This window comes from Rhipicephalus microplus, unplaced genomic scaffold (assembly GCF_043290135.1).
Source record: "Rhipicephalus microplus isolate Deutch F79 unplaced genomic scaffold, USDA_Rmic scaffold_27, whole genome shotgun sequence".
Classification (NCBI taxonomy): domain Eukaryota; kingdom Metazoa; phylum Arthropoda; class Arachnida; order Ixodida; family Ixodidae; genus Rhipicephalus; species Rhipicephalus microplus.
The window spans coordinates 2,561,199-2,578,285 of record NW_027464600.1 but is presented as its reverse complement, the minus strand read 5'-3'; the positions used below and the strand labels follow the sequence as shown (position 1 = coordinate 2,578,285).

The following is a 17,087-nucleotide window of genomic DNA, read 5'->3' as shown; positions in this document are numbered from 1 at the left end:
CGGTTGCCGCCAATGGCATGACGTACTTCTTTAAACAGCAAGATAACGCGTGCTGTTTAAATGCTCCCTGATAAACGATAATGCTCCCTGGCGTAGTTTGCTAATTCAAATAGGCGAGGCAAGGCAACAGATAGGTTGGAGGCTGGAAGTTCAACCTAATAGAGCCTGGTTGAAGGCCCTCCGATGAGAGAATGGGCAATCGGATTGATATGTGGGGTGGAACGTCCCAAGACCACCATATTATTATGAGTGACGCCGTAGTGGAGGGCTCCGGAAATTTCGACCATCTGGGATTCTTTAACGTGCACCCAAATCTGAGCACATGAACTCACGGCATTATCGCCTCCATCGAGTGCAGCCGCCACAGCCGCGACTCGATCCCGCGACCTGCGGGTCAGCAGCCTAGTGCCTTGTATAACCCAAGTGATGTCCGGTGACGTTATAACTTCTCTCGAATCGATCCACGACCGTCTCATAAGCCAACCGATAAGCGGGTGATTTTACGAGGGGGTGTGGCATGTTGCGCCTGGACGTAAGAAGCTGTGCAGAAAACGGCGGAATTTTTATCGCAAACACGCTCAACGGTACCCAGCACTTCACTGTTACGACAGAAAAGGGGAAAAAGAAAGGCGGAATTAGCACTAAGCCACGCAAGGCTTGAAACAGTGACACTGGACGAATGTTTAGGTTTTTTGTGTGTATGCCTTCGTTAGGTGATGCAGGTTCTAGGTTTATTCTAAGTTATTGCTAGGTTTCATCTAGGTGATGTATAGTTGTTTATAAGATGATTCTCAGTGCAGAGAGGTTCGAGTTACGCCACACACAGTCACAGACACGACATAGATGTCCAAACTTCAGAGACGTAAAGTCGCGTTGAAACCGAGCGTTCGCACCTGTCATAGATCTACGGACACGTCATCGTTATGGTAGCCTTTCCATCGCATCGGTGTCTTCGAAGCCACCGTTACCTTTACCGCTCCCTGCTATTCTCTTGTTTGACGCATAGCGCTTCCTATAAATACACTAGAGGGAACTCTGGCACTAGTGTCTATGGGAGCTGCAAGGCATGGCGGTTCAGTGAGCATGGGAATGATGGGTAGTTCACGTATTTGTCTAATTTCCGTACTTTGGGCTACGGTTTGCATTGCGTGGCTTAAAAGCTGCTTCGTCGCGAAACAAAAATCCGCAAATGTTCAGCAGTCGCACTTCACCACCTTGACCTTTGAGGCTCGCCAATTCAAATCGGGTCGCGAAGGTAAAAACGGTTTCTTCTTTTATTCGAAACGAAACGAAAACACTGAAATAAACGAAGCCACAATTGCGTTTGATGCCCGCAAGCACGAAGACTAGGCAAATCTATGTACTACCCCTCCTTCCCATGGTCGCTGAAGAATCGCAGCGCCAGAGCCCCCTCTAGCTATTTTTAGAAGACTCTATAGTTTGACGTACTCGTGGTCTTCGGCTCACCGCAGCTTCGCAGTCATTTGTCGGGCCAAAAGTTGCCTACTTTATTTATAGTGGACCAGTGGTTAGCAATGTGTCACTGCATTTACCTAATTTCTGAGGCACATACCGCTATGGTGACGATCATATAGTTTTCTTGTAGGCCGCTCAAGGGGACATACCTGTTAAGACGATGATAGTTTACTGCGATCGACTCCAAACGAACGATTTGAAAAAAAAAACAGCTCAGAGGTTAAAACTGAGTGCGTTGAATTTCCTGTCACGAACAGCTCGCAAAGTCTGCCCTGTGTTCCGTACCGCTTTCTGATAGTGGTTCTCAATATACCTCGAAGAACTTGCAGGACTTGCAGCGTCATCGTCACCTATGACAATGAACGGAAATGCAGGTGCTGCACGAACAAGCAGGATGACGGAAGCATCATCTTACAGACTACTCGTGTTCCTGTTAAAGTCGGTATACACTCATCACTCCTGATTGATTGATTGATTGATTGATTTATATGCGGGGTTTAACGTCCAAAAAACACCGTATGATTATGAGAGACGCCGTAGTGGAGGGCTCCGGAAATTTTGACCACCTGGGGTTCTTTAACGTGCACCCAAATCTGAGTACACGGGCCTAGAGCATTTCCGCGCCCATCGGAAATGCAGCCGCCGCAACCGGGATTCGATCCCGCGACCTGCGGGTCAGCAGCCGAGTACCTTAGCCACTAAATCACCGTGGCGGGGCCACTTATCACTCCTGTACGCCACTTGATCGTGTATCGCGTTGATCCAGCAACCCACCTGTCTCGGTGACCAGGTACATATGGTCCCCGCGCAAGTGATTTCCGATAGTGGCAGCGTCCTTACGACGAGAAAGTTGTCAAAAACGACGTCGCTTTCAAGTTTTAGTGTACTATAAAGAATATTTCAGGTGGTCAAAATCGATCCGAAACCCTTCATTCCGGCGTATTCGACAGCGCTGTCATTTAGGTCGTTAGGCCACCCCAACATTCTTTGACTGAGTCATCACCTTTTATTAGGTGACTACGAGTGGCAAATCCTTTATTTTAGCCGAGGTCATTAGAAACGACGGCGATACCGTATACGACGTTAGCATACGACACAGTAGCTCAGTTTTATAAATTGCCGAAAGCGAGCACTGCACGCGAACGGAAAGACCGAAGAGCTACAGTTACGTCGCTTGTTGTCACGAAGGCAAATCCATGCACCGCATAGCAAAGGGGTAGAAATAGTTTGTGAGGCTGAGCAGCTCCTGTGCATGGGCGGTGGGGCTTTTAAAAGGGAAAAATGGAGAAGTGCGGCAAACTAACGGTCGGTCGGTCGGTCGGTCGGTTGGTCGGTCTTGGTAAGCTATAGAGCTGTTGCTGCCATATGCAGTTCTCTTATGTTTGAATAACATCAACTTATCGTTTCGCGTAGCGGTTTTTTTTTATCGTAAAAAAGTCAACATAAGGGCAGTTAGACTTACTAGCGGTCTTTGTAATTCCTCTGTACCTGCAGCAAACGCACAAAACTCATCAACGAAGCTCAAAAAATAAGATCAACGTAAACCCTCGCTTTGTCTATGCCATGGCAATCCTTTTTCAGAGCATATGATGATGATGATGATGATGATGATGTTGATGATGGCCTTGTATTGATGGTGCTCGCTCACAAAGAGGTATGGGCAAAGGACCAGGCGGCAGGAAGCCTTAAACAGAAGTTCCGTGGCGCTAAACCAAACTGGGAATTCGTTACAACGCCATTAAACCTTGTTTCTAATCTTATTTTTCTTTTTGTGTGTGCGAGCGCGAACCCTCTTTTCACTCAAGTATTGCAATACCAGTTAGATAACCAATTTTCTATTTGCCAACGCAAAGAAAAAAGGAGGTATTGAGGGGAACCAAAATTGCAATTGCCGCAAAAAGGTACATTTGCTGACTCCATCTGGAAAACGGAATTGATGCAGTTAAGGAAGAAGAAAAAAATTGGCCCCATATCTGCTCATTTCACTGCAAATGTCGTCAAAAGTCTTGCGTGTAGAGAGAGTGAACAAAACGTCTATTTGATGTACTGCGGAAGCGAAATTGATGAATTATATTCTGGAAACGCTGCGTTAGAGAGTCTCGATCCGTGCAGCGAAGGCGAACGAGCGCATCGAGGCACGTTAGACACGAGCGCTATCTGGCAGTTATCTTCGAAAACGAAGGAAGGCCTGCGCGCCCGCGGAGAAAGATGCGTGCCTGTCTCCGAGGCGCTAAGGTCTAAGACGCAAAGCGACGGGCAGGTGCCACCACAGTGTTGTATTAGCAAAGCGCTGGAAACACACGACTTTTTGAGCATCACGTTGCACTGTCAGCGCAGCGTGATTAACGCTACGGTCTTTAGAATTACTTATGTGTGCCTTCTCTAGTATGAAGGACCACATAATAAATATTGACGTGTTGTTATGGTACCTCAGATAGGCGCAGTTATTGTTTTTTATTTAAAATCGCACAAGTATGAACTCTGAAACTTAAGCAATAATGGTGGGTGCTGTGGATAGGGTTACCCGTTTGGGGTGTTGCTTGGTGCCGTTTGGAGTATCGTTACGGCGGACAAGCAAACAAAGGTTTGCTTGTCCGCCGACAGACAGACAGACAGACAGACAGACAGACAGACAGACAGACAGACAGACAGACAGACAGACAGACAGACAGAAGACAGACAGACAGACAGACAGACAGACAGACAGACAGACAGACAGACAGACAGACAGAACAAAATTTTTGCGTCGCATTACCCCAAGAAAGACTATCGTCTTTAAAAGTCACATATTTGCCACAAAGGCATTGCAATGAACGCGATAGCAACAATTTGGAAGGTCAAGCGCAAAATGACAATCATATCTAAACGTGCCCCTCGCTTTTTACGCACAAAATGATGCACGAAACGTACTCACAATACAGATAAACGCGAATAAGCATCTCAGTTGTTACTTCGCAATGTCTGAAAAGCGTGCCCTTTTCGCGAACGGAGGCTGTGCAACTACTGCAGTGACATTTGAGCGCCCCGTAACTACAACAGAATTGTTCCAGTGCAAGCCCAACGCCAGCCAATACGTATGATCCTCCCCACCGGGAGATAAGGGCGAGAGAAAGATCGTCCGCTCCCCTCTTCTCCACGGGCCAAAGTACGCGTGAGAGATGACAGCCACCGCGCGCTCATTACGCCATCTTGCTGATAATGCCGAAAACACGATAGTTCCCCCGAGATGCCCGCCAACAGCGGTAAGTGGTAAATATAAATAGCTTGCCGTTTGAACGTTCAAAGAGGTACACTTTGGTGGCTAGGTTGTTAACGCCTCACATCCTCGGCGTGAAAGTCCCACGTTCGTTTCCACGCGCCAGGGTCTTTTTTGTATTTTTTTTCTTTTTTGAGTTTTCATATATATAGATACGTATACATATACGGTGCGGGACGCCCACGCCTACGCCGGCGGTAAATTACGAAATCCAGCCGAGAGTGTGCATATAATGGCTATAGCAATAATAATCAAAGTGGAATGAAAGAAGTGAACATTTCAGTGAGACGGGAGGGGATTGGTTCAAGTAGCTTGTTTTTCTGCTACGCACAAGCAATGAAAGCAACAGGCTTTGCTTGCTGTGTTTAGCCACGGCGTAATGATTACGAGCTAAATTGAAAGAAGTTGAGGGTTTAAATCACAACAATAAAAAGGGTACTTTTTCGTCCACTTTAATTGCTTTAAATTTAGGTCGTAGTCATTACAGTACAGTTGAACACGACAAAATTATCCCGTATGCTTTGCTTGACATAAATGCCAGTTGTTTTCACTGATTGTGCCGAACTAATGTGACAAATAAACACAGCCAAAAGCAGCGCATGAAAACGATAACAATGTTGTGTACAGAAACGGGATGCCATGGAAGTTTTGTGAAGAAAATTTAGACAGCCACAATTAGCCTGCTGGCGTAAAGAAGCATACGCACTCTCACGCTTCAGTTAAGATGTTGTCTCTCACAAAATAAAAGGTGAAGTATGTACGTCACTTCACGTTCGCTCTCTCTAATGCATCAAGTGTGTCATCATTTACCTGAACATTAAGACAAGCGATGCTAAGGGGGAAGGGGGGGAAGGGACCAGGCACGGCAAAGTGCCTGGTCCCTTCACACAAGCACCACAGTGACATGTGCGCAAAGCGTGAATGGGCGGCACCGATGAGCCACGCCGGGAAAAAAATAATTAGTGGGTGGAGGGAAGCTTGGCTGCGTGTGTTTTTCGGCGTTGTCTAGGTTCGGGAAATGGCGCGTCTGGAAGTAACGACCCGGTGCCGTAATTAGTCACGGATAACGGACAAGTGAAGAATGCGCTTGACACTCGGCAAGGCGAACCGCCATTCCAGCTAACTCTTCGAGAACGTCTTTCTTTTCGTCTTTCCAGGAAGCCGTAGCTTCAGATTAGCTTGCTGCTTTGCTCGGTCTGCTTGAACACTTCTGTGCCAGTGAGATGAGTCTCGTTACACCACTCTCGGCCTCGGCGTAAAGGCTGCACCATCTTGTCTACAGGAACTACAGGCGCACGTCAGGTCTAGAGCTATTATGGGCTCTCCCGGAATCTGGTAGGCGCTGCTCCGATAATAGAATAACCTGCACTCGCGCCATCTCTCTCTCTCAATCTGTCCCTCCTCCCCACTGCTCTTTGAGCCAGAAGATTTGATTGGTATGTGAGGTTTAAAGTCCCAAAACCATCATGTGATCATGAGAGACGCCGTAGTGCACGGCTCCGGAAATTCCGACAACCTGGGGTTCTTTAACGTTCACGCAAATCTGAGCACACGGGCCTACAGCATTTTCGCCTCCATTAAAAATGCAGCCGCCGATGCCAGGATTCGATCCCGGAAGCCGCGGGTCAGCAGTGGAGTACCTCAGACACTAGACCACCGCGGTGGGCTCTTTGCGCCAGAAGGGCGACCTTAGTGTGTGGAGGAAAATCTCGGCTGTGGCAGTCGCATTTCGACATGGGCGAAATGCTAGAGGTCCGTGTGTTGCGCGATTTCACACCGGATAACCGATATTTCAGGAACCCTTCACTACAGCATGCCTTATTTACATTCGTATCGTAGATTCGTCATGCAAACCCTTACACTTGCCGCCCCCTTTTCTCTCTGCACTGGTAGGGTAGCAAATGAGAGCTTAGTTTACCTCTCTGCCTCTCATTACCTTTTCTTTATCTTCTTTTCTCTCTCTCTCTCTCTGGCTATAAACATGTATATATAGATTGTGCGTACGCACGACGTCAGATCTGGGGTTATATGTTTTTTCTTTACTTCCAGGCCCTGAACCACTGACCGTGCAGGGACGTCAGGCCGCGGCATGTTACATTTCGTTCATTCATGACCTTATTCGGCAAGCGAACTGTATGTAACATAAACTGAGATAACGTGCGGCGTATCAGTTGGCTGCATATTGCACTGCTTCCACGAACATCAGCTAAATGTGGCAGAATATGATGGAAAACCTGACAGTGACACCACCATCGTTTTGGCAGCAAGAGCTCAACAGCACGAAAACTGTTTCGCTTTCTCGAGCAGCCATATGCCCCCTTTTCGCCGAGTTATGACCGAACGGATCCCTTACACCAGAGCTGAGACATGCCAGAGTGGAGTCACGCCAGAGCGGTATTAGCTGCTATCATTACCTCTTTTAACATTTCAATTAGTTCCTATGACATTCATTGCTTTGCCGTAGCGGCCAAACAAAGCTTTTTTTTTCTTTTACAGCCTGCTTGGCATATTTCTAAGAAGCGATTGATATGACACTTCAAGGATTCGCTCACCGTCCTGGGGGGTCTCCGTTCTCGTGGAAGAAAACCGTCTCGTTGTTCCACGCGAATGTGGCGTTCATCAGGTACTGCAAGAAGACGGAGCCGTTGACGGGCACCATGGCGGGGCACACGCCGGACGTGTTGGGACAGAGGTCGCGTTGCATGTTGTGTAGGCCATACGCCATGGTGTATATGGACTTTTTCACAAACTCCACTTTGGTGTCCTGCTTGTGGCCCTCTCTTAGGTCTTCCTTGCCTAGACACGAACAGAGGATTACGATGAGAGTTGAGCCGCAACATAAGTTTTGATTAACTTGTAAGCGATAACGAAAATGTATCCTCCACGTATGCTACCTCCGTTGTCCCGGTGTTGTTTGTTTCCGTCCAAAGTAAGAGTTGTAGAGTAGAAAATAACGTTACAAGTTCGTGCGATGCCTACATTTCACATATGACAAGTCAACCATGTGTATTCACGTAATGCTGTTGGCTGCTGTATTTGCTGAATTAACACCAACCAAGTGGACTAATGTTGATTTGCTTTGGCTATAAAAGCAAGTGAAGATAACTAGTGATAATTTGGAATAGCTGTGAAGCATTCCAACGGCATTCACCATTAAATCAGCGCTGTCTTTTTTACTGTTAAGAAATAACAAAATGTTGTGTAGTATGTTCCACCACATAGAGAGAGCAGCCGACGCTTTCTTCTTTCATCTACACTAGCTTCTATTGTGTAAAAAAAAAAAACAAATTGAGGATTGCGGTTGCAGCGGGCATTCAGAAGCAATAAGAACTTCCGAGCTGCGTGGATATTGTTTCAGGTATAGACATCTGAGATGCATCTTGTCTTCAAAGTGAATGTAGTAAGGCAGGTGAACAGTGTCGTCCGGAAAATGCTATAGAATTTCCCGTACGTCTTCGAGTTAGAATGAATGTGACCTTTATCAGCCGCTTAGCCGCTTTCGGCGGTGAGGCGGGGAATGGTCAAGGATGGTGAGCAATTTCATGTCAAACATTCAACAGTCCAGAGTCAAAAGTTCTTAAATTACTCTAAAGAAGCCACTTCGCCTGCAGTATATTGCATGAGCTCTCTATCGTGATCGGAAGATATTTAATTCTAAAGGTCAAGTGAACTTACTGCGATTGTTATGGGTGGTGTGTATGCATAGTTGCCCATAACTTTGTAACAAATATTAAGGCAACTTCCCTCTAGTGGCGCCAAGTCTGAATGAAGGGCAGAGCTGGGCAGCCTTGTTTGTTTCTCTCCGCTTTTCTTTTCCTTCTGCCTCACTTTTTAGATGCGAAGCATCTCTTGCTCGGGCATATGTACCGTGGCGTCGGCGGTGTCCATGCTCACTCTACCCATGCGCAACTCTCCTCCTTAACTCCCTGCAACATCTGCGCGACACTCTCTCCACTTCTCTTCTACCCCCTGCTTGCGTTCGCTCCCCCTCTCTCTCCTCAGGGCATCCCTCCAATATATATATATATATATATATATATATATATATATATATATATATGAGATCTAACAGACAATAATGCCAAGTAATGTATAGGGGAAGTTATCAGAACCAATGTAATGTAAAAAAGAAGAAAGAAAAGTGGGTGAAAAAATAACTTGCCGTGAGCAGGAATTGGCAAGTTATTTTTTCACCCACTTTTCTTTCTTTTTATTTACATTACATTGGTTCTAATATTATCCCTTATACCCTATACATTCCTTGGCTTTCTTGTCTGTTAGATCTCATTATTATTGTGTCAAAACACGGAAAAACGAGCCCTTGGGTATACGCTTCTTTCCCTTATTCATTAAAGAGGGTCTCGTACTGGCAGACTTGGTGCCGTTAGGTTGTATACGAGGGACTATTGGTCAGCTGCCCGCTCGTAATATATTCACGTGCTACGTGACGCCACACAGGCTCATAAAAGGGTGTTCCACACTCGCCGCTATGGGTACAGATGGCGCTGACTGACACTCCCACGTTTAAATTAACATATAAATCCAATAAAGTGGCTGGGGGGACGGCCGCCATGATAGCTCAGTGGTTAGGGCATCGAATGCCTTATTCGAAGGTCGTAGGTTCGATTCCTGCTCACGGAAAGTTATTTTTTACCCACTTTTCTTTCTTCTTATATACATTACATTGGTTCTAATACCTTCCCCTATACATTCATTGGCATTATTGTCTGTTAGATCTCAATATTATTGTGTCAAAACACGGAAAAACGAGCCCTTAAATATACACTTCTTTCCCATTATATATATATAAAATGTTTGTCATGTCCCTCTATTGCTCACCCGTGCACGTTCGATTGTAGCGTGCCGAGCCCGGACCGACACCCAGTGAGCAGTTGAATCGTCCTTCCCAGAACTCCTTGAACCAAGGGTTCCGCGTGTTGGTGAAAGGGTTCAGGCCGAAGTAGTAGTGATCAAAGGCGTGGTCGTAGTTGGCGTGAAATCGGATCGAGAGGCTCCCGACGGACGCCTTCTCCTGGTTCTTGACCACGTCCTGGCGGTCAGACCAGCCATCGCTGCAGAAGGACATTAATGGAGCAGAGACAGCAAATAAGCAGGTAATGTGGCAAATAGTTCTAGTTGGAACATACTCATGATGGTCAACGCAACAAAAGGACACAGAAAACTATGAAATACACGCCACAGGCGTGTACTTGTGCACTTCTCTACACACCACAAGCATGTACACAAGCGTGTGCCTGGGATTGTGTTTTCTTTTTTCGTGCGCTGACTGTCATGGGAAATCAACACGAGTCAGATGACGTTCAACGGACCATCAAAAGGGCAGCAGCGCCAAGGTAAAGCAAACTTATAAAGGCGTATACACCTCACCAAAAGCGAAATGTGAACGTCAGTGGCGTCGGCGCCAACACGAGTGATGCAAGAAACAGCCATGTGGTAACGTCACCCTATAACGTTATCACCACGTCACAAGTCGTCAAATTTTGTGACGTAATGATGCCGTCACCTGAAGAGTGAACATCTTATCACATGAATAGACGACATAGTCGCTTGTGTAAACGAGAAGCGATGCCTGGGGCACTACAAAACAAATCAACGACGAAGAATAAGAATTTGTCTTTTGCCTACGAGTTGACTTGGGAAAATACATAACAGAACGTGTGATAATTTAGCAACCGTGGATCTCTTTATCTAGCATAAAATGTCTTGAAGGCATTCATATTCAGCTTTACGGTAATACAAACAAATAATCAACACGCAAAACCAATGTGTATTGTTCGCGTATCACACACAACCGAAAAACTTCTTGCTATATGCGCGTTGTAGAAGGCTGTCACAGTCAAAATATAGCAACTTTCTTTACGCCTCTCTTTATCTTTCTTGAAGTGCAATGATACCAACTACGCCAACTACGCAATCATGCTCTGCCTTTCGCGCGTTATTTATCACTCTTTCCATCGCTGGCTTGCTTAATATAACGCCATGATATAAGAAAGCCTTATCTCATTTTATTCATACATATCTAAAGATGTCATCTGGTTGATCCGTTAGCGAAACGTAAAAGAAGGAAAGCATCTAGCCATTGATCCATCTGCTAGGTTTCGAAATTTCCAAAAGCAAAGCATCGTAGCACATGATTCGCGAGACAGTGCATATCAAATCAAGCGCTAGACGCATTAGGGTAACTAAATAACTACCTGACTGGAATGGATGAACGCTCGGGTATTGCGTAAATAAAAAGGACGTGAGAATGGCCGTCTGCTCCGGTCATAACTTATGAGCAGCCGACACGTGTGCAGGAGTCCTTCCGCTGTCGTGAATTCTTTATAGAGAAAGGCTGCCCTTCCAACCTTGTGCGTTGGCTTGCTTTTTTTTTTGTTGACCATCGCTTCCGCGAACATTCCGAGCTGTCCAGTAATGTGACGATCACGCACGCTCGAGGCACATTTTCTGTGCACAGCTGTGGCCAGCGGCGACAGCACGCAGGGTATACAAATTGCAACTTTACTGTTCATTCATCCCTACAGCGACCATGCATGAAGATTCGAAGCACGCAACAGGAAACACCTGTAGCGTGGCGCGGTTACGGAGCAGAAACGAGTGAGAAACGATGAGCACGTGACCTGACATGACGCAGATCTTCGCTGCACAACACAGATGATGATGGATGAATAAGATTTGAGGTTGTGAGGGACCAAGAATATTACCACCATACTCCGCTGTACTGCTATATAGTCATATATATTATAGTAATTTGATACCTTATGACTTCGTTTTACATGCGCTTGCAAAATAATTGAATGACAAACGCAAAGATGATCGCGATGTCGAAGAAGAAACTAATAGAGACCTCAAGGAAACAAACTAAAGAACGAATGTAATGTAGGGTAGAGTTCGTTGTTGTCGGTGTTGGCAGCTAGGAAAGTATTGGGAGGGGGTTGTAGGTGGGCATCGAAGGAAGGGTGTAAGTAATATCGTGTCAGCAAGGGAAGTACGTGAGACTCAGTGAGCTCAGACGAGGAGGAGTTCCCGGAAATATTGTCCTATATGGCACATATTGAAAATATTCTACTACTCTGCACGCACGCACGCATGCACGCACACACACACACACACGCACACACACGCACACACTCGCTCTCTCACCCTTATCTCAGCTTTTCGACCAAACAAACATGCTCCGAGGGCACATGCGAAGCTTGGTCAGGAGGACTCGAGGACGGCTGCACTCGCGGAAACCGGCGAGGCTACACAGTAAGGCTGGCTATCGATTTATTTGCGTTTCGTTGGTTTGTGTGTACGGACGCTGACGTCTCAGCGCCGAAGAAGAATTCAGTCGCGAAGTCTGTCGATAGGAATGCGAGAGATCGAGGCTTTTCAATTTAAAGAAAGAATCGAAGATCACACGTCGCAGACGCACGAAGCATGTGTCAGGGAGGATGTAATGAAAAAGAAATAAAAACAAAAATATATCAGAAAATAGACGAGATCTTTTCTGCAGCAGTAGGTTTAGGTAAATGGAACCTATACTCTATAATTTATAGCCATGTTCCTTGGCAAAAAGAGATGCAAACGTCAACTCCCTGTCTCTATCTCCTCCACCATCCCAGGCTCTAGAAAGTCAGCATGTTTCAATAAATTTCCTGAGTGAATATATATATATATATATATATATATATATATATATATATATATATATATATATATATATATATATATATATATATATATATATATATATATCCCTAGGGAGCGTATTCTATACCAGCTCCATATATATTGCGCTTTTCTCTTTCCTTGTTTTTTTTTTGTTTCTTCTTTCATGTTGCCAGATGCCTTGCTTCGGAGGCATGCATTGTTCGTTGAGGAGCCGAGAGTTTCTTCAGTTTCAAAAAAAAATCGCTTCAAAACACGACACACGCTTTACGACTAGTGAGAACGCGTAGTAATGACGTGCAATTCTTGTTAACTTTTTTTTCCCGAAGATAAGCCCAGCTGCTTTCCACAAGCGGTAAATCACAGCGTCTTCTTATCTGCTTTGTAACTTGCTATCCTATGGGTTGCGTTTTCTGACTCGGGGACTGGGGAAGGGGGGATCATTAACGCGACAGTTGGTACCAGCTTACCGGTAACTGCTTTTGCGCAACGGTAGAAAACGATAGCTGTGGAAGCCGTAAAAGGCTCTCCGAAAAACGTTTCTATTTTGCGATTTGTTTACGCTGAGACAGATGGTGGCGCACGTTAAAGCACAACGACTTTCAAAACTCCAGTTTGGCCACCCATCCGTATTCGTCCGAAAGATTCATTACTGGAAGGACAGAGTGGATCATTATCAAAGCTTTCATCACGAACAGCTCAAACTGGGAAAACTTTAAAGGGCATGACGGGTCGCAACACATCCTCTATGACTGGCCTTGCCTTAGTTGCGAAAGTATCAGACTCTGACATCAGCTTTGGCAACGCAGCAAGGTGGGCATTGTGGTGCTAGCTATATTCTTGGCCCCACACATGGCCTCACAACACGAAAAACAGTTACAGGGCTGTTTTATGGAAGTTGCGGGGCGTTCAGACTAGACGCGATGCTTTAGAGAGGCTACCGGTTTATATAACTGCAGCATGTACTAGGACAATGCGTATAAAAATTAATCACAACACGCCTCCTACAATGCTTGCCCGCCCGCCATAATACGACGCTGATGTGCCCACGCAGACGAAAAGTCGAGCAGGCGCCGTAGGCGACAGAATAGCGCTTACCTGTTTCTACGTGTGTATCCTGGTTCTCTTTTTATATCTCCCACTCTAATACATGTTGCAGTTATAAGGGATACCAACTCGCCTGATCAGCTTATCCGATATGCCCCTTGATGACATCCGGTTTTGTTCACCGATGTACCTTAATTACATCGGTGGTTAAAAAGAGCTTTAGAAAATAGCCCACTGATTTTCTACACTTTCTTTCACTTATTTGGCAAAATACATTCAAATAAATGTTCTTTTGAGCTACTTAGAAAAATGTGAGAGATTTTCTTGCACTGTACGCACGTTCCTTTTATCTGAAAAACTAAAGAGAGATATTTCTTGCCCTAAACAGAATCGGAAAACGTGCTTTCAGTTTCGACTTAGGAGCTGGTAAATGAGGTGACCGGTAGTTTTCTGGGGTCGCTGGTGCCCACTGAGGCATGTTCCCTCCATGCAGGTGTCCTCCCGCTTCGGGTTTATCACGCCATTGTCGTGCGCTCTGTGGCCCGTAAGTTCCAGACTCACGCTAGTCTTTGCTTTCGATTTGTCTTGGCGCTTCGGTAGCAATGTATTCCAATACCAGTACTCTGCCATACAGGGTGTACTAAATAGAAGCAACGAATTTTCGTGGTCCAAAAAGCCTAGCACTTACATTTACAGAGAAGAAATTGGCGCAGCTTGCACTAAATCTCGCAAGGCTGGGTAACAGGAGAGCTGGTGAGCACGTAGCTGGTCTTGGCTTGCCTAGGCTTATACCCTCCACCCTGTCCCTTTCCCATGCCTTGGTATACTAAGCTACACATGGCCACACTTGCTCTGTTTGTCTTTTTATATCTGTTTTGTGTCTGTGTCTTTTCGTCTATTCCTCTCGATTTCGATATCCTTCTCTGTCTTTATTCTTTTCTTTCTTTCCTTTCTCTCGGTCTTTTAAATGCGAAACGTTTCTAAGTGAACTTCGGCGACTTTGAGCGTATCTATCTAGCCGTTTACGTTTGGGTGCTCTCGTGGGCCCCCCTTAACTTGGCGTGAAATAAAATCAGCATGGAAGGGTAAGTTGGTTTGACGAATATAACGCGCTGGTCAAGACATGAATAATGTCACAATCCCGTCACGTACGTCGTCAAACACTTCCCGCTAGACAGTGGCACATACCCACGAGCGGGTATGTGCCACTGGTATGCGGGCATGTGCCACAGGCCATTGACACTTAGTATCCACCCAGGAACAACAAGAACATGGTTAAGCTTTCCGCCGTTCTTCTCCTCCTATTTTCCTTCCTACACGGGCAATTTTAACGCGCGAGCGTAAAGAAATACGCGACATCGGTAGCGTCGACCCGAGGCATGCAAAGAATAAATGTCAGCGTCCCAGCTCGAATCGAACCGAAGCATTCTGCGTTGCAATGAAGCATTTTACCACAGAGCTATGCCAGGTCTCGAAACTACTTTTCAAAAAGACGCTAATCTTCGTGAAATGTCAATAATGGTTGCCTACCCAATTTTACAAACGATACATATGTACTCCTTTGATACAGCCATCACGTACGCCCATTCGGCAGCAGTGGCGACGTTCTAGGCACAAGCTGAACAATTTCTTCTGCGTTTTGCAGTTTCGCCGTGTAGCTGGGAGCCACTGAAACCACTGCGCATCATCACACACGTGCCATTATTATCGACTGCCCCACAGAAGCAAGCACAATCTGCAGAGCACCAGGAGGCGACTGATTCCAGGACCGTGTGATCTCCGGGACCACGTGACCATCTGCATATATAAAGACTGCCCCTTCACCGAGGATTGCATTCGGCAGCAGTGGCGACGTTCTAGGCACAAGCTGAACAATTTCTTCTGCGTTTTGCAGGTTAGTGGCGCTCTTCTCAGAGCATAAAATTGGTTCTAGTCTTGAATAGCTGCCACTGCTGCCCGGTGTTTAGTATATGTGATTTTTTTATGTGATTTTCTTCGTGTTGTCGGTAGTAACTAACATGAACAAGGAAGTTTCGAGACTGTATGATCCATGATTTCAAAGATGAAATCATAAATGAGTGGAAGCAAATGAAAGAAGCGCTAGAGCGAGGCTTCCGATCAGAAGAAAGAAATCTGCGCACTGAAATTGATGAAATGAAGAAGTCATGGATTTCTTCAGCAAGACCCTAGATAACACCTATGAAAAACTAGTGGCAACTTTAAAGGAAAATAATGCGCTCAAGAAAGAAAACGGTGTGCTACAGCACAAAGTTTCTTCTTTGGAAAAGAAACTGGCGCACTGCCAATCAGGCCTCTTGTAGTCTGAGCAGTACTCGCGAAATCGAAATTGGGAAATTAAAGGAATAACCGAAAAACCGAATGAGAACCTTGTTGAAGTACTCCAAAAAATTGGAGAGGTAGTTGGCGAGACTATAACCCCTGAGGACATTAACGTTTGCCACAGGGTTCGAACACAGCAGGTTGGTCAAACCAATATAATTGTTCAATTTCAGTGGAGGGACAAACGCGATCAACTGCATGCTTCAGAAGTCGCGCAAGAAAAGGCTAACAAATGCCTCTTTCGGCCTACCTGCTGAATCTCCTGTGTTCGTAAATGAACACCTTTGCCCTGAAGTGAAGAAAATGCTCGGAATGGCAATAGCGCGCAAACGAGAACACAGCTGGAAATTTGTGCGGACGAAAAATGGCACTATTCATGCACGCCGCACGGAGACTTCGCCTGTTGTCCGCATAATGCGTGAAAGCGATTTGAACAAGATAACGAACACATAATTCACAGACACTACATTATACTCATACCCAGAATAGAGATGGAGCCTTCAGGCTATGTAAGTCCAGGCGACATCATTACGAAGCACAACATTACTAACAAAGACAAACTGCTAAAAATTATGCAATTAAATGCAAGGTCGCTGTTGAACAAAACGGATGAGGTCACTGTGCTAATCGAATCATGTAACCTCAATTTTGAAGTTTTGATGTTTACCGAAACCTGGTATAATGATGACTCGGAGTACTATGCACTTCAAGGATACGAACATTTCAATGTAAATTGCAAGGAGGGCAGAGGTGGCGGCGTTGCGATTTTAACTTCTTTAAATGGTTATGATATTCTTCGAGAATATAGCGTCGCTACCGAAGATTACGAAGTTCTATGCATTAAAAAAGAAAAAAACAGTATTTGCGGTCTTATATCGACCCCCTAATGCCAGCCCCTCTGCCTTCTTTCAGTTTTTAGACAATCTGCTGTTATTTGTAAATGAATATGGCTACCTACTTACACTTGGTGGGGACTTTAATATCGACATGAAGACCAGTACAGCAGCTACTACACAGTTTTTGTCAATCCTGGAGTGCAATGACTTCTACAGTGTAATCAAAGCACCAACACGTGTAACCGCTACGACGTCATCGTTACTAGACACTTTCATAATAAACTCGACTATCGATAATTCAAAATCTGGAATCATAAGCCATGACATCAGTGATCACATGCCCATATATCTTTTCCTCGAACGAAAGACGTCAACTAAAAGCACGTTTACTAGTAATACAACGTACCGCAAGATATCGGCTCAGTCACTTGGTAAATTCCGAGAAGCTGTGCGCGAAA

The 17,087-nt window shown here is 45.4% G+C and overlaps 1 protein-coding gene across 1 annotated transcript in view; it reads right to left on the bottom strand.

The window, feature by feature from the left end:
* The window catches only part of LOC142786651 (metabotropic glutamate receptor 5-like), a 155,360-nt gene that overhangs the window by 22,468 nt on the left and 115,805 nt on the right, over window positions 1–17,087 (bottom strand). Inside the window, exons 9-10 of the mRNA XM_075884282.1 lie at window positions 9,572–9,804; window positions 7,285–7,528 (exon numbers count right to left, since the gene is read on the bottom strand). Coding sequence (XP_075740397.1) covers window positions 7,285–7,528; window positions 9,572–9,804 — 477 coding nt within the window. The remainder of the gene's footprint in view (window positions 1–7,284; window positions 7,529–9,571; window positions 9,805–17,087) is intronic.